Source organism: Cephus cinctus, unplaced genomic scaffold (assembly GCF_000341935.2).
Source record: "Cephus cinctus unplaced genomic scaffold, Ccin1 Ccin1_scaffold0080, whole genome shotgun sequence".
NCBI classification, from domain to species: Eukaryota; Metazoa; Arthropoda; class Insecta; order Hymenoptera; family Cephidae; genus Cephus; species Cephus cinctus.
Genome location: NW_014332821.1, coordinates 1,079,641 through 1,101,290, shown reverse-complemented (window position 1 = coordinate 1,101,290; position 21,650 = coordinate 1,079,641). Strand labels below are relative to the sequence as shown.

General features: G+C 34.4%; 3 protein-coding genes across 6 annotated transcripts in view; 1 reads left to right on the top strand and 2 right to left on the bottom strand.

The window, feature by feature from the left end:
• Positions 1–976: 976 nt before the first annotated feature.
• On the bottom strand, positions 977–5,520 carry LOC107271159 (lysosome membrane protein 2-like). Of its 3 annotated transcripts, XM_025088963.1 has the most exons (5): positions 5,444–5,520; positions 4,663–5,350; positions 3,602–3,879; positions 3,209–3,470; positions 977–2,500 (listed from the first exon to the last, which is right to left on the bottom strand). In XM_025088963.1, the coding sequence occupies exons 2-5, from the start codon at positions 5,308–5,310 to the stop codon at positions 2,156–2,158; spliced, it is 1,533 nt and encodes a 510-aa protein (XP_024944731.1). In that variant the 5' UTR covers positions 5,311–5,350; positions 5,444–5,520; the 3' UTR covers positions 977–2,155. The 3 variants fall into 3 exon arrangements, with proteins under 3 accessions (XP_024944731.1, XP_015602309.1, XP_024944736.1); XM_015746823.2 differs by having other exon boundaries at positions 4,663–5,515; XM_025088968.1 differs by having other exon boundaries at positions 3,362–3,470; positions 4,663–5,515.
• Positions 5,521–13,959: 8,439 nt separating this feature from the next.
• LOC107271354 (enhancer of rudimentary homolog) lies at positions 13,960–15,484 on the top strand. The gene is made up of 3 exons (XM_015747262.2): positions 13,960–14,632; positions 14,967–15,054; positions 15,166–15,484. The coding sequence occupies exons 1-3, from the start codon at positions 14,630–14,632 to the stop codon at positions 15,384–15,386; spliced, it is 312 nt and encodes a 103-aa protein (XP_015602748.1). The 5' UTR covers positions 13,960–14,629; the 3' UTR covers positions 15,387–15,484.
• A 1,104-nt stretch (positions 15,485–16,588) lies between these two features.
• LOC107271344 (ATP-binding cassette sub-family G member 4) overlaps positions 16,589–21,650 on the bottom strand; it is a 13,553-nt gene continuing 8,491 nt past the window's right edge. The window contains exons 5-13 of one of the 2 annotated variants that reach the window (XM_015747239.2): positions 20,805–20,950; positions 20,508–20,631; positions 20,316–20,430; positions 20,067–20,195; positions 19,453–19,574; positions 18,990–19,158; positions 18,550–18,806; positions 18,240–18,373; positions 16,589–18,130 (exon numbers count right to left, since the gene is read on the bottom strand). In XM_015747239.2, the coding sequence (XP_015602725.1) occupies positions 17,920–18,130; positions 18,240–18,373; positions 18,550–18,806; positions 18,990–19,158; positions 19,453–19,574; positions 20,067–20,195; positions 20,316–20,430; positions 20,508–20,631; positions 20,805–20,950 (1,407 nt within the window). In that variant the 3' untranslated portion in view covers positions 16,589–17,919. The remainder of the gene's footprint in view (positions 18,131–18,239; positions 18,374–18,549; positions 18,807–18,989; positions 19,159–19,452; positions 19,575–20,066; positions 20,196–20,315; positions 20,431–20,507; positions 20,632–20,804; positions 20,951–21,650) is intronic. The other variant, XM_025088906.1, reaches the window with a different exon arrangement.

Genomic DNA, 21,650 nt, shown 5'->3' with positions numbered 1-21,650 from the left:
TACATTATCATATTGTATACTTGGAATGTATCATATTTACGATGGTGCTTTTCGGAAATCTGATATCTCTATAAAAAGAAAATTATATCGCTAACAAAAATGTATTTGTCGCTTATCATCAAAAACCAAAACCTGAAATTTCTTTAAAACAAGATATCAATGTAGCAGTTCATTATTCTATGTATTATACTTCAAAATTCTAAACGATTATTAATGAACGGTACAATCGCGAAAGGTTGAACATGACATCTGTTTATGTCAATGGAAAATCCTTGGTTTTGACTTGAATAATTTTTTTCTACTGGCATTGATATCAGGATATTATATTTTGGGAAATACCGGATTATCGAAATGTACGGTAAAAAAAACTTGACAAACTTTAACTTTTACAGACTTAACGAATAACATGTTGTTTTGTGGATTTTTCCTTGACTATCATTGAACGTGAATACGGATATAAAATCTGCAATAATTATACAGAATCCGTCCAAGAGATATTTTAGGTCAAGTTCTAATGGTACTCAATCTATATTAATTCTGCTGCAAAGTAAAAAAAAAAGAGCGAATACTTCTTCCTCAAGTAACTGTTTAGGTAACACGAAAAAAAAGAGTAAAAATAAGGAGAAACGAATATTTCGCGTTATTAGGACTTGACCTTCATTTATTCTCAATTTATTGTAATTATATTAAATAACTGCAAATACCCTTTTGTACATGTCTTATTATAAAGATTAGAAAGGTAGAGTACTTAGAACCATAGGTAAATCTACTTTTGTACAATAAAAATCAAAAGATGCCAAATAGTTGTATGTATGCAGGATAACACTTTATTCAGTAAATATATATGAATTCATTGCTATATATATTTAGTTGAATGAGAGTATATATGCAAATATATTCGCAATATAGATACGCATGTACGTATTTGTACGTGTAATAAAGGATGGACAATATAGAGATAAATGAATACAATATATCAGATTTAAAAAAAACGAATCATATAAGATTAGATTTATTTTTAACAAAATTTCATATAAGACATATCGAATTATCATACCATACGTCACACATCATGCCATTCGAGGGCTTTCTAAATGAAATACAAAACGCGATAACCGCTATAATAATAAGATACTAACAACACACTCCGCATATATCTGAACGCAGTAAACGAGCGTAAAGTGATTTATATAAAGCCTATATTATACATAAAAGTCTTAGTGACCTTGATTAACAAAGATTATACATATAAATGTTCTCTTTGATTATCGAGTATTAATTAATATGGCACTTGAAGTTCTCTCTCTCTCTCTCTCTCTCTCTCTCTCTCTCTCTCTCTCTCTCTCTCTCTATTTCTATCTCTCTTTTATAGACAACATAATGTCTATATATATGTATAAGGCTGTCATATCTTTATACCATAGCCATACACTATATGACAAATCTTTATTGGAAATAGTTCCACTTATAGGTAACGAATGAATTCCTAATAACGTATCATTCGCACAGGAATAAATCGTATAAGATACAGGTTTTTCAACACTTTCCCAAATACAATGCAAGTCCAATTAAATTAATATCATGCAATCATACACTAAAGCTTCGTTACACATTCCTTCAATATATTTTCACTATAGCATAGACTGCCAAGTGTAATCTCATTTTTGCGGTACGAAATTGACTAGCAAAAAATATATTTTTTTTTCATTGATATTAGGTCGCATATGTATCTATCAATTGTGGTAATAACTATAATAATTTTTTTCGAAATCGCAAAGCTCAGTCTACTGTCAATAATTCTAAAATGCAATTCATTTCTTTTCCCCACTGAGTCTCATACATTGTATAAGTAATTTATAGTGAATTTCATTCATACCAATATCACGTGACTATCAATTGAAACTAAATTTGCAAAAAAATTGCGATGGCGATGATAATAATACTTGACATTCTTAATCGAATTATTGACAGTCCCTGTGTACTGTATCGTCGCGTGTAAAATGTGCCAACGAAAACGGAAATGTTCTTATGAGGAATTTTCAAAATTTTTCATAATGATCGAACCTATTCGTTAGCGGAACAATATTCGACTATTGGTGTCATAGTCAAACGCCCATTGACGTTTCTTTATCGCACAAATGATGCGAGATTATTTTTATCCCAAAAGACGATCCTGACCGGATACGTTTCTTTGGAGTCTATGAAGAGGTTGCTGCTGTGCTTTTTTTTTTTGCAACATTATTAAAATTGTCGTTAGGGATAGGAAAAGACATATCAAACTACCCCATTGAAGGATTCCTTCAACAACCCGAGCTGTGAAATAAGCATGTTGAAGGAGGCTGAGTAATTGTTCTGGCATTTCGTCGATTCCCACTTCCATCCACATGAGGGGTAAGATAGTACCGTCTTTCAGTTTACCTATAAACGGTACACCTATTGCTTTGCGAACTTCAATATTTATTTGAAACCTAGACCAGCCCCCGATCGGTATACCCAGACGCTGTAACAGAATAATTTTAAGTTCTTCGACTGTGTACAATAAACAATGTTAAGAAATATATGTTGTTTCTACATATGTGCGTATATACATATAATGCCCAGCTACTAAGGAACAGATTCTATTTATCCAAACGGCGAAACTAATTGAACGATAATTCGGGCAAAAGATCGTTCTAATAGCAGACGATTTTGGGCACTTTCGTTAAACTGACATAACCTGATTGAAATTCTAATCTTTATAATGTGTGTGATATTTGTTGCCTAGGGATACTTTAGGGACGATTTTATTTATGAAGTTTCTATATTGAGAACAAGTGGCTGCTTTGGGGACCGTCCTCAAAGATTCTCCAGCATAATGACTGTTTTGAGGACCAACGTATGTATATGATTTGATATTACATGCTATTCGATAACTCGAGTTAAGTCCAATCATTCTTTCTTTAATAAAACGTGGACACTGGAGGTCTAAGTTCAGGCGATCCATTCATAAACTTATATACGATACATTTTTGTACCATTTTATTGACTTATTATTGATATCGTGCAATTTTTTTTTATGAAATTTATCCAGGATTTATTTTTTACACGATGTCTATGTCCGGGAACTATTTGTCGTAGCTAATAATCGTGACCCAATTGGCTGACTTATCATTTATTAAAAACGTATCCTTTTCTGAAAATGACAATATGACTTTTTTCAAAGACTCACCGGATGTAGGTCCATGTAGGTCTCGTGTAGCTCCTTACTCGGGTTTAATCCATCAATATTTGTAGAAACTGATTTTTCCGCGAGATAAAAGTGCGGAAGGGATATCAACATAGGGGCACCAAAATTACAAGAGGATACGTTGAAGATACCTACTGGTGGGCATTTTTTCGCAGAAGACGCTTCTTCGTCTTTTGAAATTTTTGTACAGAAGCAGGAATCCTTCGTGTCCGATGACGTAAACACATCCGCTGGCAGTTTGTACCTGAAAAATCGGATACGACTAGATATTTATTTTGGAGTATAGGAATCTAGATAACGAGTATTTGTATGTACATTCAAAAACATATTAACTCTAACCTAACTATCGGAGATAACGTTAGACCTTAAACATACCTCAAAGTTGGTATACCCAGAGCATTTCCGTGACCGTGAAGTTTTAAGGGAATCGCTCGGCACATATCCTTTACGTAAATCTGAAGAGTCGCGTTACGGTCCTTAACTAATTGCGGCGGAAACATACTGCCATCGGTTCCTTCAATTCTGTCGCATTTCTCGTCACCCCATATTGGACGGCTTTTCATCCCGTTGAATCTTTGATACACTCCGAGATTTCTTAAATCACCTTTGGATCCCGTGTCGATAGTGATACGATCTTTGGAAACTCCAGTTTTCTGTAAGAATTTGTAAAATAAATAAACTAATTGGTTTATTTTTTTTACATGCTGCACTTTGAAAAGTTGTTTTTTAATAGAAAATAAATATTTGCTATTTGTAGATAAATTCATGTAATATTAATTTTTTACAATATTCACTGCAAATACGCTATTTATTTGGACACATTTTTTTTGTTACGGATAAAAATCAATAAATTATAAAACTATTTAAATTAATGATAACGCAATCGGAAATTTTTATATTATTTCGGGCACAATTTTTATGAGTAACTCAGTAAGCATTCTATTACATGTAAGTTGCATTTCCTATTCATTTTCATAACATTAATGTGACAGTGATGTTACATTGACGTTATGTATAGTCGGTTCATGAGTTTCATGTGTTTTCTTTTTGACAGTTCGTTAACAAATAACAAGTGGCTTTTCGATGAAATAACGTAAACAGTGCTAAAATATAAAAATAATATATGCTTAGTGCAAAACCATGCATATGCGGATTTTGTAACAAACATTTAATGTAGTGACACGTGCATCTTGATTAGAGACCTCATTATTTTTAGTCTGTCAAAAAATACATCAAACTTGTAGACCGAGTTTGGACTTTCCTAGAGATTTCATCGACTGTGTGCGAATGCGAAATTACGCTACATACACCATACACGGGACTGCGAATTTGTATAGTTATACAAGAATCGATTCGAAATACCATAAAAGGGACGATATGATCTTTATGGAATTGGGTGTTTTAGTAATTTTCTTTATTTATAACATTTTTCTTACCGTTGCCAATAATCCAAATTTTTCAAGAGCGGAGCCATACTGCAAGGTTATAATATGTTTAACCATGTTATAGATCTCGTCGTCATAACCCCACAAAAAATCTCGAACTGTCAAGGAGTTGAATGTCTTCACCCGTAAACTGCTCAATAAGGTCGTAACGGAGAGTTGAGCCAAGTAGGACTTATCCCGTGTAAATGCTAGTGTCGTCAGTAACATAATATTTGGTATTTCGATTTTTTCATCGTCTGAACTTCCTCCTTCCCACTGAAAGCTTCTCTTTTCCTGATAACTCGCTGTACCGTTCTCGTGGAGTTTCACGTTAACCCTAGATAGGGTCTCACGGTAAACATAAGGCCCAACCTCCTCGACTCGCAACTTGCTGTCTTTACCACTTTGAAAATCCTCGACGTTCGAATAATTGAAAATTCGTATCTTATAAATGGGTCTTACGGGTGGCCGTTCCCACCATGTGAAAACGGATGTGCCATTTTTCAATTCCAGACTGGACAGAATTGCATTGTCAAAAGTATTCGTAAATGTAAATATTACAAATGCAGCCATACTCGATATAGCTATACCTGCGAGTATGTGAATGATCCAAAGTTTCAATATGCATTTTCGTTTCATTGGGGTTACGTGTTTCTCCATCTCGATTTTACACGATATATACACTTTATTGTCTATACTTCTACGAATCGGCAGACAGAGCGAAACAATATTTTTAATGCTACTTTATTGCACTTATGGATTATAATGCTCCCGCGCTAATTCACTCTCTTACTTAATGCTTTACTGCCGACTTGATCGACGCGCGCCTTTCGGTTTCCGTGATCAGAAATTCAACTGCCTGTCTGCTTTTCGACTGACTTACTTCTAGCCGATGTATCGTTCAATAAAATTCTCCCCTCTTTTTTTTCCAATCTTTCGATAACCCTCTTGCGGGAATGACCTCTCGGGCTAACACCTCCGTTACGTCGTTTGAATGTGGCTTCCACATCTTATTTGTCTTACTTTTTTTTTTAGTTCCTGATACATCACTCCTATGACATACGATAGACTGACGCCGCTCTAGACGAAACATGACTCTTTTCTGGCGAATCACTTTTCTAGACGATATAGAAAAAATCGGTCGTTGTTTTTCTGCACTTTCAAAATTCTTCTAATATCTATAATTCTCTGTACTCTGCTCCAGAATTCACTGCAGTAAATTCATTCGGTAAATTATTCATTGGCGAACGAACGCATAATGAAATTTTCAATTAATATTAATTCCTTATAAAATACACAAGGAAGATCTCGAGTCAGTCCGCGATTTTCGGTTTTGATAATTTACAAGCAACGCAATCCTAACTGAATGACACGTGGTTTTCCATAAAATAATATAAATATATGGTAAAATAGAGAAAAAATATTTAGTGTAAAACCATGCATATGCATACCATATGACTAATATTTTATACCGCAGCACAAATGAGTTCCTAGAGACTTTATTGTTTTGCAATCTGTCAAAAAAACCTCGAATTCATGGACAGACTATAAGGTATAGAAAACATTGATACATATTATAAATGGGTAATCGGTTTTCAATTTTACGAAAAAAAAAATTGATGACTGTACTATTCGACAATCGCAAGTGCCTTATATGTAAATATATAATTAAATTTGTATAATCGCAATAGTTTATCCACCTCAAAATCTTGTTTATACCACTGTTTCTTACTCCTTAATAGTAATACGTGGTACGTACGAAATTATTATTTTATTGCAATGCAGCATAGATAACTCATATTTTTGTTCAAATACGAATTGAATGTTCCAGCCGCCGTCATGGGGAAAAATATGGGGGAGTCAAATCGTATGACATACATTATCTTGAGCAGACGAGAAAACTTATGACTTACGATAACTTTCTACTATTTCGACGAAGACACAATAACGCAAATATCATCGTGACGTGTTTACAACTCATATGTTATTATTCCATGCGTTAATTCATACATTTTCACTAAGTGACCTACACTTAATTGTTTCTGTCAATGATATTTTCATTTTTATACGATTTTCACGCTATAAGGATTGTATATTTGTGCAGATAATTTTTTTACAATTTAACATTTTTTGACATAATTATATACAATAAATATAACTAATCATAGCCCTGCAATCTTGTAGGCTTTCTATGGCTCAATCGCTTAGTAATTTTACATGTCTGACTGATGCCCTTTTCACCCATTTAATACACTCTTATGAGTTTTGTCAGTTGATAATGCGACTAACGTATATTTTCCTACACACACTACTTGCATCCGGGTGAATATAATATCAACTTTTCGTTATCGACGAGATGATATCGCGTTACGCAAGAATTCTGATCGCTTGACTTCCTCTGATAAAATCCTATCCTGTTCGGATGTCAAAAAAGGATACGGTGAAATATTATTAATCTAACGTAACTTAATTCAAAGTATAAATTCGGGACACTCTGGAATAGACTGTAAGATACTGTTAACATAGGGTGGAAAGTATTCAAATCACAAAATTACTAAGCGATAGAATTTTTATTTTTATTTGATTACTAACTTATATGCCATTATCGGAAGGGGAAAATAACAGTGAAAATAAAAGGAACAGTGAAGCAAATATATTTCAACAGACACTGTATATTTCTTTTTATGTCGTGTGATTATATCAATATAGTCTTTGATTCTGACCGGCGAGACCTTGTCGATTGTAAAAAATGGGGTCATGTGTAGTTGTATACTTGGATATATGTATTTATTCATTACTATGTGTTTGGTTGCAAATGCGGAATTTTTGTATGTGTTACAATTTAACGGAACGTTCTAGTACTAATTGCATACTGATAAATTTATTGTAGACGATACATGTGTAAACAAGTGCATTTTAGACGTGCAGACAAGTAGGATATGTGTATATCTATATAGACATGATATTATAAACAATCGTGAATAATTATTTGACCGTAAAGTTCACAAGATCTAGTTCTATAATGAAATTCAGGCTACTAGAGATACCATCAAATAATTCCGAAATGTCAATGATGAGCATAAATCAACAATGGACAGAGGAACCTGAATTTTATTTCATTTTTTAAATCTTATCATAAATAAAAAAATTTGTTTGCCATAATGGATTAAAATGCTATCTGCATTTGTAATGGTCGGCTACTAATTAAATTTAATGAGGTTATAATTAAGAAAAGAATATAGAGTGTATCAGCTCAGATACACGTTTGCGGTTACAAAATCTGATGTGACAGCCATTTAATAATTTTTTGATTGCGCATCGATGGTTATTATTATGGCTCGTTTATCTTGCGTTGGCAAATAAAAAATTATCTTTGCCATTTTAAATGAGTAAAAACCAAATTCGAAAGTAATGGAGTAAGAAAAAAAGAATAGAAATGAAAAAAAATCATTCGGATAGTATATGTAATAAGAGAGATATAATATATTTGCGCTCAAAATTTGGTAGTTTTTTGACAGATTTCCGTTACAGGCAAAAGGTTTTACCTTCGTGCAGCGGCTTTATGCCAACATGCAATTCATGTCCCAGCGGAATGTTCTGAAACTATCGCAGGTGCTTGACAGCACCATTTGGTGAAGTTTTTCGGAACTAACAAAAATGCTCCCCACGAAAATGCGTGTCCCGAATTCTCGTACCACGCCTCCTAACGGAATTTTCCGGAACTGTCGTAAGAGCTTAACAGCGCCATCTGGTAAAGTTTTCTGAAACTAACAAAAATGTTTCCCACGAAAATAAATGTCTCGAATGCTTCATGTGTTGCTCAAATGTTTCATGCTTCCTATCGCCTACAAATGCTGCTACGAGGATCGCGTGAGGCTGCATCCTAGATGCTAAATCCCAGACTTCTTTTCTTTCCATATGGCCTTGTCCTTAATGGGATAGGTGCCAGCAACTGGTCCTATATAATCAGAATTCGAAGTTCACACAAGATGGTCGCGAATCAGATCTTATATACATATACAAGTTTGAGAATCCATAGAGTTTATTCATCCAATCTGAATAGTGCATATGTTTCTACCGTGTAGGGTTGAAATAGAGTTAACCAATTAAAAACGAGATTTACACGGAATAAGCTAACTTGATTGGTTAACTCTATTTCAACCCTGCATGGTGGAAACATATGCAGTGTTGAACAAAATCCGTAGAGTATTCACTTATATTTTCTTTATGAAAACCTATTGGCGAATCCTACTGGAACCAGGGCGGGAATCCCGACCTTTTCGATCGCGAATCCACGACTCGAACCATTGGGTTACGATCGATAAACATGAGAGTGATAGAGGAAGGAGTACAAGAATCAGAAAAAATTTAGAAAATGAGATGGATGAGAAAAATAATACGTACAGAAAAGGCGAAGAGTTGGAAGAGATGGTACGAAAGAAAAAAATTACGAATTTGGATGTGGAGGAGAAAGGATGAAGAATGTAAATATAGTTTTACAACAAAGCAGGACTAATAATAAAGAAAAGGAGAGCAAAATAGGCCCCTATGCGTCTATTTCCGTGAGATATACCCTCTCCATAAGGAACCTACGACCCCTCCGAACACAGACCACTTATTAGAGACACGGCACTACCGTGATATAGACAGAGATGAATAGGGAGATGCACAACACTACGGTTTTGAGCGATACCAAAAACATGGCGCTGAATCTCAGCGGCAAATCCGGAAATAGAAATTATGTGATCATCGCCTCCGTCGATAATGCAGATCCCGTTGTAGCCCAGCTGACCGCAACCACGAGCGTGTAGCTTGACGAGCAGAGGATTTCCGCTACTTACCGCTGATTTCCAAAGCAACACATACAACGAGGCAGTTCATTGAATATAGCTTAAATATTTTTTTCCCTTGCAATCCTAAGTTCGAGCGCACAGTGTAAGCTCCGTAAGTTTAATACGACAAAAGCTAGCAACTAATGCCTGCCTACACTGAAGCGTATGATGCAACCAGCATATTTAATAGATATTTTACCGATGTTGCGCAACAGAACTATTGTTGAAACCTATGAGAAATTATAAAACTCCTCGAGATCTATTGACAAAGCCTATTATTAAAACGTATTTAAGAAACTGCGGTGAAAACTTCATAACCGTGTAGCACCTCAATTTTTGGAAAATGTTTCATCATAAGGTATTTTCAATAGTTGTCGAGGAGCTCTATAGTTCCTGATAGGTTTTAGCAATAGTTCTACTTAACATTACAAAGATTGAGTTGATTCACGGATGTCAGCTCCAGCACCGCACTTTTTTAAAATCTCTCAAAAGTGATTCAACAATAGGCTTTTTGAATAGTTCGTGAGGATTTCTATAGTTCCTGATAGGTTTGAGCAATAGTTCTACTTAACATTAAAAAGATTGAGGTGGGACACGGGTGTCAGCTTCAGCAACGCATTTTTTTTAAATCTCTTAAAAATGATTCAACAATAGGCTTTTTCAATAGTTCTCGAGGAGTTGTCTATTTCCTGATAGGTTTTAACAATAGTTCTGCTACGTAACATCGGTAAAATACCTATTAAGGATACTAGTCGCACCATACGCTTCAGTACAGGTATGCATAAAGAGCTGGCTTTCAGTGTTGTTTTCAGATTGTTTCAAACAGTTCCGGGATAGTTCTCTCTAGTGCTCAATGTTAGGACCATAGTTCCGCTTGGAACTATTGTTAAATAATGCTGGAAACTAGTACCACATCGCTGCACTCCTTAACGCATGCAGTAATGAGGTGCTGGCTTTTGTCTTAGTAAATCTTATCGAGCTTATACTGTGCACTCGAATGTGAGATTACAAAAAAAAATATTTAGCAATATCTGATAAACGGTCTCGTTTTAAGGGTTGCTCTGGGAGCCAGCGGTAAGTTGTGAAGAACCTCTGCCGGCTAGGTTACACGTTCGTCATCACGTTCAGCTCGGCTACGACGGGATATGGATTATCGACAGAGGCGATGATCACAAAATCCTACTCCCGGTTTCGCCGCTCCTGTTTAGCGCCATGTTGTTGGTATCGCCTAAAACCGTAGCGTTGTGCGTCTCCCTGCTCATCTCACCTACGTGAAGTTAGCATTGTAACATTTACTTTTTGAACTTTTTTTGTTGTCAAATTATTGTTGGTTTTATGGTGGTTTTTGGTAGACTAATTAAAAAATTTGGTTGTTGCCCATTGTTTTCGAAAATAGAAAATAAAATTTAGATTGTGAAGTTAGCCCCAAAAGTCTTATTTTTCAAAAAAATTTTTATTTTGAGTATAATTCGATGCCAAATTTTTTGGTGGTCACGGATTACCTAATTACAAAATTTGGTGGTAACCGATTTCGTTGAAATTAAAAAAACAAAACCGTCTGTGAAATATGAAGTTAGCCCCAAAAGTTTTATTTATCAAAAAAATAATTTTTTTGAGTTTAAACGATGCCAAATTTTTTGGCAGTAACGGATTACCTAATTACCCAATTTTATGGTACGCGGTTTCGTTGGAATAAAAGCCGTACGTACATCTGTGGAGTGTGAAATTAGCCCCAAGAAATTTATTTAAAAGACAAAAACGGGTTTGGGTGCATTCGATGCCTGTACCGGCCAAGTTTCCTGCAGTTTCGCTGTGTTTGTCTGCAAATAGTGCATTAGAAATAGTGCAGCAAATATGAACACTCTAGTCTCTATGAAATAAAATCGAAAGAGGGATGTAAAATCTTTAAAAAGGCATACAAAGAAATAAGGTCACTTTTTACTTTTTGAGTTTATAATGATCAGAATGAGGTTAAGGAAAAGATTTGCATTAGCATAAAGTGACGCACCGATATGGCAAACTGGAGCACTGACATTGATAACTTACTACATATAAAATCTGTAATGTATACTGAAAACTAACAGACGTGGAGCTTATTTTCCGAAATGAGGAATTCACTTGAAATGGAGCACATGGCATTGCTCCAACCTATGTTATAAACGTGGCACAATAAAACCAATGAGGTACCACAATATTCAAGTTACAAAAACTACTAAAGCTACTAAATCACAATCCTTTACTAGAAAATAAGAAATTTAGATAGGCCGCAACTGGAACCACTGATTAAACTGAAAACGTAGTCACTTGGTTCATCCCTCGGACACAATACGAGAATGATGAATTGCAGCATTGTAAGAAGCACTTGATTATCCGAGTAATCAACTGTGGCAGAAAAATTTGCATTAATATCGTAATATTCCAAGATAATGTAGTGAGAATATAAATAAGAACTAGTAAACCGAGTTCCCGTTCTCCATTTTTCGTGAAATTGTAAGAAGCTGAATATTTTTTAATACATTCCATATATACAAAAGGCTTTAACCAATCGTGCGGCTTTCTTGAGATATCGAGGATGTAATTGGGGCTAAATTCACATTTCACAGGTGCGCGTACCGTTTTTTTTTATTTTCAACGAAACCGCTTACCACAAAATTTTATAATTAGGTAATTCGTGACCGCCAAAAAATTTGGCATCGATTCCATACAAAAACAAAATTTTTTATAGAAAATAAGACTTTTGGGGCTAATTTCACAATACAAATTTTATTTTCCATTTTCCAGAAAAATGGGCAACAACCAAATTTTTTAACTGGTCCACCAAAAACGACCATAAAACCAACAATTATTTGACAACAAAAAAAGTTCTAAAAGTAAATGTTACAATACTAACTTCACGTAGGTGCTCATCTCTGCTATAGATTGTTAGCACGAGCAACAACGCCATCTGATGGGTAGGTTATATGACCAGAGATGAGTAGGTTAGATTACTCATCTATGGTTTGTAGACGTTTGTCGTACGTCTCTGTACTAGAAGCCAATCAGAGTTATTGGCTTAGTTTCCACCGTGCAGAGTTTAAACAGAGTCAAGCAGCCCTATTGGTCAATTCCATTCAACCCCTATAATGATTGGTTAACTCTGTTTAAACTCAGCACGGTGGAAACTAACGCTATGTTTAGACGACGGTCTTAAACCGATTAGTTAATACTCACCAAACGACCACCATCGATTAATAAAAAGAAAAATGTAAAAGTGAAAGTGGGAGGGGGGCTATGTTAATGCTAACAATTTGTTATGGATTTTGAAAGTAAACCGAAAACCACCAAACGTTTTGAATGGGCTACCAAATACCACCAAACGACCATCAATCGATTGGTAAAAAGAAAAATGTCGAAAGTCAAAGTGGGGAGGCTAACTTTGCGGAACTACCAAAAACAGGCTCATTAGCAATCTCCCTACTCATCTCTGCATGCATGTAGTCTCCTTTGTTACAATTTAACATCACGACCAATCACAATATGCCTGTGCGTATGTACGTTGTAAAGAGGTACCACTCTATTCTAAAGTTTCAAGCTGCTTGCTGCTCGCTTCTCGCTTCCCGCTGCTTTCGGTCTGAATGTGTCCTTAGGGCTCATTCGCATAGGCATATTGTGATTGGTCGTGATGTTAAATGGTAACAAAGGAGACTACATGCATGTAACATACAACGAGGCTATACCACGGGCTATACACATTTCGTCTGATGCCGAATTGATAATTTATTTCAAACATGAACTATGACGTGAAGTAGGGTTGCCATCATCTTTTTGCTATGTCGCTGCTACGGAAAGTTGAACGTTAATCAACTTTCCCAAATCGCAGTCCAAGCATTGGAATCTGCTTAGTAATAAAGTCATGTTTTAAGAAAAATTATGTATTATTATTTTCAATGTAGTATACTTGACTGTATACAGGGTGTTCGTTATGAAACGCACTGTAGTAACATCGTTGCATTCGTTGTCAAATTCTAATGAATACTTATATTTTCATTTTTTATTTCATATATCAAAATTTCGAGATAATCAAGGTTGAAGTTGCAGTAATGCGACCAATCAGAACGCGTTTAAACGGAGCGTAGATGACGTCGCGAGCCAGCCCGCAAGGCCTGCTTACACTAGGCCAATAACACTAAGAGTATCGTTGTTGTGTCTCTGTTTATCTGCATGTAATTGAGTAAGATACAAGAGACAATACTCTTAGTGTTATTGGTCTAGTGTAAGCAGGCCTTGCGGGCTGGCTCGCGACGTCATCTACGCTCCATTTAAACGCGTTCTGATTGGTCGCATTACTGCAACTTCAACCTTGATTATCTCGAAATTTTGATATATGAAATAAAAAATGAAAATATAAGTATTCATTAGAATTTGACAACGAATGCAACGATGTTACTACAGTGCGTTTCATAACGAACACCCTGTATACGTAATTAAGGCAAATAACTTATTTCTTAATGCTTTCATACGGTTACCTAATATAAAAAGGCAGAAAATGTAGTTTCGCGGCCAAGATTCCGGTGCTCGCTTCCCGCTTCCTGCTGCTTTCGGTCTGAATGAGCCCTTAGGGCCATGTGGGCCTGATCTTAGGCATACGAAATTTTGATAGGCTTGTCCATCGCGAATGAATCAGAGGAATGTGGACAGGCGTTCCGTTTTCAACTTCGTCAAAAACCCTGGACCACGGTCGTACACACAGGTCTTGCAACTCCCTTGGAGGGGGTAGTCTTCTTTTAGAAGCATTTTTCATTTCGCTTCATTACCACAAGAGGCGTTGCGATCAACCGATCCGTTCCTATTTCTCTCTCCCACAGCCGATTGTAAAGTGAGATAGATAAGGGGTCGCTCGATTATAGCGACGCTTGTGACTAAAATTTAAAATGTGCCGTGCTTCAAAACCACGTCTACCCCCACTGCTGAAAATTGGGCGAGTTGCAAGACTTGTATGTAAGACCGTGGCCTGGATTGTCCTGGACGTTCGCATTGTGGTTAACATTTGCGAGATTGTTTCTTCATGTTTAAGTTGTAGTTAATAAAAAGTTATACATAATATCACAATTGTTTAGGATAGAAATATCATTGAATTATAAGATATACTAAACTGTTCATAGTGCAAAATGGTAAGAACTGAAGGTATAATTTTTGAGCCAGAGTAAATTGTCGGTGTTTGTTTACATCGTGCTGGGGTGGTCATACATTTTTTAATAAATTTAATGATCATTTACTATGAAAATATCATTGAATAGTTGTAATAAATTTTTCTCAAGAAATTTACGTTCCATTAATTGTTCCTAAGTTAAAAACCTTGTTTCTACATTGGATGTTAATATTAAGGTTGTTATATATTACAATTAAAGAATACTTTAAACCTTAATGTTATAATAATGTTAAAATATTTAATATAGTAACTATTATAATTTAGTGAAGTAATGTAAAATGCTTTTTTGGTTATAGTCGCATACAATACTACTTGTACAACCTGGGAATCGACCAGAGACCCGAACCTATTCAGATTATGAAAGTGTCAATGAATGTATGGAAGGTAATGTAGTTTCATTTATTACAAATATTAAATTACTATATATGCAATTAAGCATACATATGTAAAATTGTACAATGTTACTTGTAATATTAATTCGTATTACTTTTACAGGTGTATGTAAAATTTATGAAGAGCATTTAAAAAGAAGAAACCCTAATACACCAACAATCACATATGACATTAGTCAACTGTTTGATTTCGTTGATCAATTAACGGACTTATCCTGTCTTGTTTATCAAAAGTCAACAAATACTTATGCACCATACAATAAGGACTGGATTAAGGAAAAGATATATGACTTGCTACGTCGAGCTGCTGGTCACAGCGAATAATTATTTCTGCACCTAGACTCTTACTTTTCATGTATCTACAAGATAAGTTAATATTAAGCTGTTTGTAACATTAATAAATATAAGTGCAAAAATTTAAATCTGCAGTTTATTACTATGTTGATGCATGATTTTATTGTATATTAGTATTGAACAAAATATCTAAGTTACGATCTAAATTTAATCATGGTAGATTTTGAAAATAAACCAAAAGTCACTGAGCAGAATATTATAAATTTTAATTGTAAACTATCTAGGAATCTGTATTTTACTATTATGACATACATAGTATACAGGGTGTTCCACGACTTATTCCCCAACGGGCACTGGCATGAAGTATCCATTTTTTGAAAATCTCATGGAATTTAACAAATACGAATTGAGGAATTTTACTATCAAACAACATATATTCGCCCGTCTATCTATTGAATCCATTTGATCGAAACACCACTTTGCACCAATTGCACCAAACGCATCAATAATGCTACACAGGATTTATAATGGAAAGGACGAACAGTCTTATAATACGTTTTTCATCTAGAATATACAGCGTGTCCTATGACTTATTCCCCAACGGGCACTGGCATATTCTCCGTTGAAAATAGAACAAAATGCAATTTGTCCGAATGAAATCGGTTGCAGCGTTCTCGAGAAAATAAATATTAAAAATTTAGAAATATCATGTTTTATGTTCGATAACTCATAGTCTAATGACAATATTACAGTTTCTACTCGAGTGAATGTGTTCACAGACGCAAACACCCGCCACTTTGCTTTTCTACTGCTATTATTTTCTTTTGGTGATGATTGGAACTTATTTAAAATGATGATATTTTTAAATTTTTAATATTTTTTTTCTCGAGAACGCTGCAACCGATTTCATTCGGACAAATTGCATTTTGTTCTATTTTCAACGGAGAATATGCCAGTGCCCGTTGGGGAATAAGTCATAGGACACGCTGTATATTCTAGATGAAAAACGTATTATAAGACTGTTCGTCCTTTCCATTATAAATCCTGTGTAGCATTATTGATGCGTTTGGTGCAATTGGTGCAAAGTGGTGTTTCGATCAAATGGATTCAATAGATAGACGGGCGAATATATGTTGTTTGATAGTAAAATTCCTCAATTCGTATTTGTTAAATTCCATGAGATTTTCAAAAAATGGATACTTCTTTTAAAAACATATTCATTGTGCTCTTCGTTAGATTACGTATTGTACCTCTATTTTTATTACAATTTATTTATGGAAAATACATATACAATAGTTTATACAAAATAGTCTTCATATAACACGTATAATTTAAGTTTATTATTCTTCCTAACGATATTAAATAGGTTTGGATAATTACACTGCCATTTATAGTAAAATACATAACTCTAATCTCATGGTCGAGTGTAAATATCACAAAAATATTGCATTGATCAAACACATGTTTTATCTCATAACACATTTTAAATGTAAACGCGTGCTCCTGGCGTTGTTATAGTCACATGCTCGATACCCTTATTATATAACTTATTAGTTAATATTAATTGTTAATCAGCCAAAATTCCCGCCTAAAGTGTCAATACCAATAGAAGTAAATTATATGTACATCTCAGACTCGCATTTTATATGTAATCGTAGTTCTGATGACTATCCAAAAATTGAATTCATAGTTTAATATTGGAATGTTGCAATGAATTAACTGTTCTTGAATAAATAGTAACGCATGCGATATATGTGTGTGTGTGTGTATATATATTAGATTCAGGTCCAACGTATCAATCGAAGTTATTGTGTACAAAGTTCATTTGACTTTTATAGTAAAACAAATTTAAAATGGTCCTTTAGTCTTAAATGGTTTGTAAATATTTTTTATAACATACGAATGCTAAGTTTAAATGTACGTAAATAAATACGTGCAAGAAGGTAAGCGTTTAACGAGCTTACACGGTATGACTGTCGTTTGCCGTCACAAAACTCCATTAAAGAATTCAAAAAAAAAATCGATAAACATACAATCATTTTCCAGAAAACACATAAAAGATATGTATTATTCACAAGGCTATAGACAAGCGTGAGTAATAAATAAATCCCGAACCTGATGTAACAGGTACGCGTCAGTGTGATGTATACAGGATAACAGCGCAACCAATAAAAGTACACTTCCGTTTAGGCTATATGGCTATATCCCAAAGTGATCTACCAGTATCGAAGGCACATTGTGACTCCCTTACTTTAATTCATCGAATCGAGACTCAGGACTGCTAGTTAATTTTTGTGTGCATTCTTGGCTACAGTCGAGAGCTATTCCTCTAAATCATATATGAAGCCCAAATTTGATCTTTTGTACAAAACACGAATGAGTTAATAGAGAAATATTCCGATTCATAATCGTTATACGATAGTCATAATTGTTAAATGCAATAGTGAATATGTGAGAATTGCATCAGGCCCAATAGATGAAAAAATGATTTTAAAAAAGCAAAATTTGTAATAAGGATATTAACTAATGAATGAACTTCTCTCTCACATGAATAGATACAAATTTATCTTGTAGCCATGAGTTTCCATCGAAGAAGAAGATAGGCGCAGCAACGGGTAATTAATAGAATCACAGACAGAGCAATGACATCATTCCAAAACTGATCACCACTCATAGCAATCTCGCGTAATAACATTGAAGGAACCTTGTAGTGGCAATAAATTTGATTACACGGCAAAGTCGTTCGGTTGTACCCATAAATGGCTCCAACGTAACTAAGGACAAAAATATAGAAATCTCATAATAAAAAATATAAAATGAATGACACATACAACTATATACTAATTAGTTTTTAATAAAGTGCAAAAGTACCAAGATACTTACCCCTCTAGTCCATACCGTAGATAACTTATATAAGTACCCCACTTAAGGTAACTTGGTAGATCCTTTAACGTTACTCCGAATCCAGCAAACATCATTATGGGTACAGAAATTGTTGGGCCCAAGAACGTACCATTCTAGAAAACCAAAAAAAGAAAAGTTACGTCAGAAATATCAGTGAATGATATATCATACCCAGATGTTATAAAATAATGATGTACTAATTAACTGAATTAATAACGCGCAGATATTTTAAATATTTCATAAACATATTTGAGAGATTCATCGACATAACATTATTTTAATGGCTTACCACTACGTTGAATACTGCTCCTATCATCAAGCCGAAACTCTGAGCTACGAAACAGATGAGTAGACTTATAGTGAAGAACATCGAAAATCTTATAATTTCCAGAGGCTGATTTGACATTACGTATATTATCACGGAGAACAACAAACAGCAAAATATGCAAACGGGTATGTCGATCATTGTTATTGACACGTAATACGCTTTTAAGCTGTACCATCTATTGAAGTGCTCTTTTTGTAAGATGTTCATTTCGGCGGGAACTGTAACAGACAAACATATATTTATAATCAATATAGAAGAAGGTAAACAGGTACTATTCAAAATTGTTAGTATTCAACGGTATGATAGCAAGAAATGAGATCAAACGTGATACAGTAAGATGTTTAAAAGAAAAAGACATTAAATTTCATGACTGGATGGTACAAGCACTTGTGGATACTTACACGTGAGTATTGTCAGCATCATCGTACTCATCATATGGTGTATCAATATGGCGAATAGTAAATTATAATTAGCGACAACTCTGGACCCATCGCCTCCGGCATATAAAAATACACATCCCAACATCAGGCCGGTAAAGATATTCGCCATAATGCGCAAGTATGTGAGTGTCTGAAACGTCAGATTTTATTGTGAGAGGAGAAGACGTGAAGAAGATTGTGGATTTTTCATGAGAAAAAGAAAGCACGTATTCGATATTTATTTTATACGTTGAATTCATACTGCCTTCCTCATTTCATAATAATGTTAAACTGCCGTTATCGCACCTATCTCATATAAAACGTAAAAAGTTCCAAAAAACTAATTATTCCGGCAGATAGCAGAAACTAATTACTATATCTCATAATAATTACATAAAGTAATAAGAGAGATTATATGCTGGTCATCCACAAAAATATTGCTTACCGAATCTCTTTTGGTCTTGATAAAACCTCTCCCAAGCAGGATTTTGATCTGATGCATTTGCGAAGTCACTTGTAAACTTGAATTTTTATCATATTTCGGAGAATCCTTCAAAGGGTGTTTCGCTATAAATAGAAATTGATGTTTAACAACAAATCGTGAAAGTTGTTAACTGAAATAACTCAAGAGCATAAATAGAGGATTGCATCACAGTAAAAAAAGGGATAACCATTATTAAAGCAAAACATTATATTAATTTGTTGCTATTCTAATACTTATTGATCTAGATATCCTCCCAAGAATATCCTAGACTTCGTCTATACAAAATCAAAGGGGACAATATATTTACAAGCTTCAAAAAATCGAAACATTTCTGTTTATAAAACGTTAGCATAATATTCAACGAATATGATCTACAAATTTTAGACTCAACTTTGAAGCTGTTCTATGGTATTTTTTGCCCAGTTGGATTTTTTAACGCAGTAAAAACTTATAATAAAGTGATGTCAAAACTTCATAAATGTACAGCAACTCTTTCCTTGCAAAAAAATTCACGTAAATCGCTCAATTTCAGGCCTTCTAAATGTATTGCCACCCTTAAAGGAATTTTTACGTACCTTTGACAGTTTTTGGATCCAGTAATACATGATCTTTATCGAACCATTGTAAATTTCTTCCATTTTGAGTTCCCGTAACCAATACACCTATTTTATCTTCACCATACTCCCCGCAGGCTAATTCGATAACTACAAATAATTCCATAAATTTATAATAGAAAAATCATACTTGATTAAAAATATGTCTTAAAACTGTTCTTCATTGATTAATAAGTGACTGCTTGATTCCTCAAATAATACCTAACGTACCGTAATCTGCTGGATTGTGGTACATTGGACAAGGCAGCTTAACACTTTCCAAATAGGGAATTAAATGTTTAGTCGCGCCTTGATATAAACATTCTCCTTTGGATAATACATAAACCTGTATAACGACGTATATAAAAAATTATTCCACATTTCATTTACACGTAATCAATCTATATTATCCGTCACGCTTACTTGATCAAATAGTTGAAACAATGAGGCGCTGGGTTGATGAATCGTACAAACAATAGTTCTTCCTTGTCGTGCTAGGACTCTTAATAATTTCACAACCTGTGTACAGGACGAGCTATCAAGTCCACTGAAAATGTTAAAGATATAATTATCAGACGTATTCAAATTCAAGATCATATAATCAATTAACAATTAAAGAAGAAAGAAGTGCTCGATAAAAACTTGAGCAAAAATTCAATAATATATTGCAAGAAGAAACATTGCGCCCAAATGTCATCAATAAATAAATTTAAAACTTACGTGGTGGGCTCGTCAAGGAACATAACTGTCGGATTATTAACTAATTCCAAGGCAATTGATAGTCTTTTCTTTTGTCCACCACTCAGTCTTTCAGTTCTAGTCTTCATGTGCTCGTAAAGATTCAAAGTGCTGAGTATTTTTTCAATCTGCAATGAGGATTCCTTACTGTGATACGAAGAATAAATAACAAGCAATGTAAAAAATTGTAGAAAAATTATTGAAATTCACAGGAATACAATAAAAAAAAAGTGATTATCTCAGATTACGTGATACTTGCAAATGAATAATTTACTCAAAATGACCAAGTACAAATAATGATACAGATTACTTCATACTGAGAACCATTAATTATTAGAGACGAATAAACGAGAATAACATAGATGATGTAAATATGTATGTCCATCATTTTCTCTATTTTCGAGATCGTTTCTCATGCTGATGTCTGTTTTGCACAGAAATGATAATAAAACGCGCAAGAACGATGGAAGAATAATGAAAATTGGAGGAAAGTTTATCGCTACGTCATCGTGTGACAGCCACATTAAAATACTAGTTCTTTGGTAAAAATTCGAAATGAAGAAACGGGGATATTATCGTTCTAGAATATAAACGATGATTATTGATCATCCAAGGATAAATCATCTGGTGGATCAAAACATGAACTCACGCACAAACGCCACGTGCTTAACAAAAACAAGTTCCTTGTGTATTCGAGAAAAAGAATAAAAAGGTGATTAAGTGGGAAGCTGGATGAAAAACATTTGAGAAAATACAGATTACTTCACGCGTCGCATGTCCAAGAAGTAGACCTCACGTTATATAAGAAGATAAATCATGCATGAATTC

Excerpts from the sequence above, each read along its gene's own strand:
- LOC107271354 (XM_015747262.2), top strand. Across the intron at positions 15,055-15,165 it reads TGTCAATGAATGTATGGAAG|GTGTATGTAAAATTTATGAA; the intron begins GTAATGTAGTTT and ends TTACTTTTACAG.
- LOC107271159 (XM_025088963.1), bottom strand. The coding sequence starts at position 5,310 with ATGGAGAAACACGTAACCCCAATGAAACGAAAATGCATATTGAAACTT. Across the intron at positions 3,471-3,601 it reads CTGGGTATACCAACTTTGAG|GTACAAACTGCCAGCGGATG; the intron begins GTATGTTTAAGG and ends CCGATTTTTCAG. Across the intron at positions 2,501-3,208 it reads CCTACATGGACCTACATCCG|CGTCTGGGTATACCGATCGG; the intron begins GTGAGTCTTTGA and ends ATTCTGTTACAG.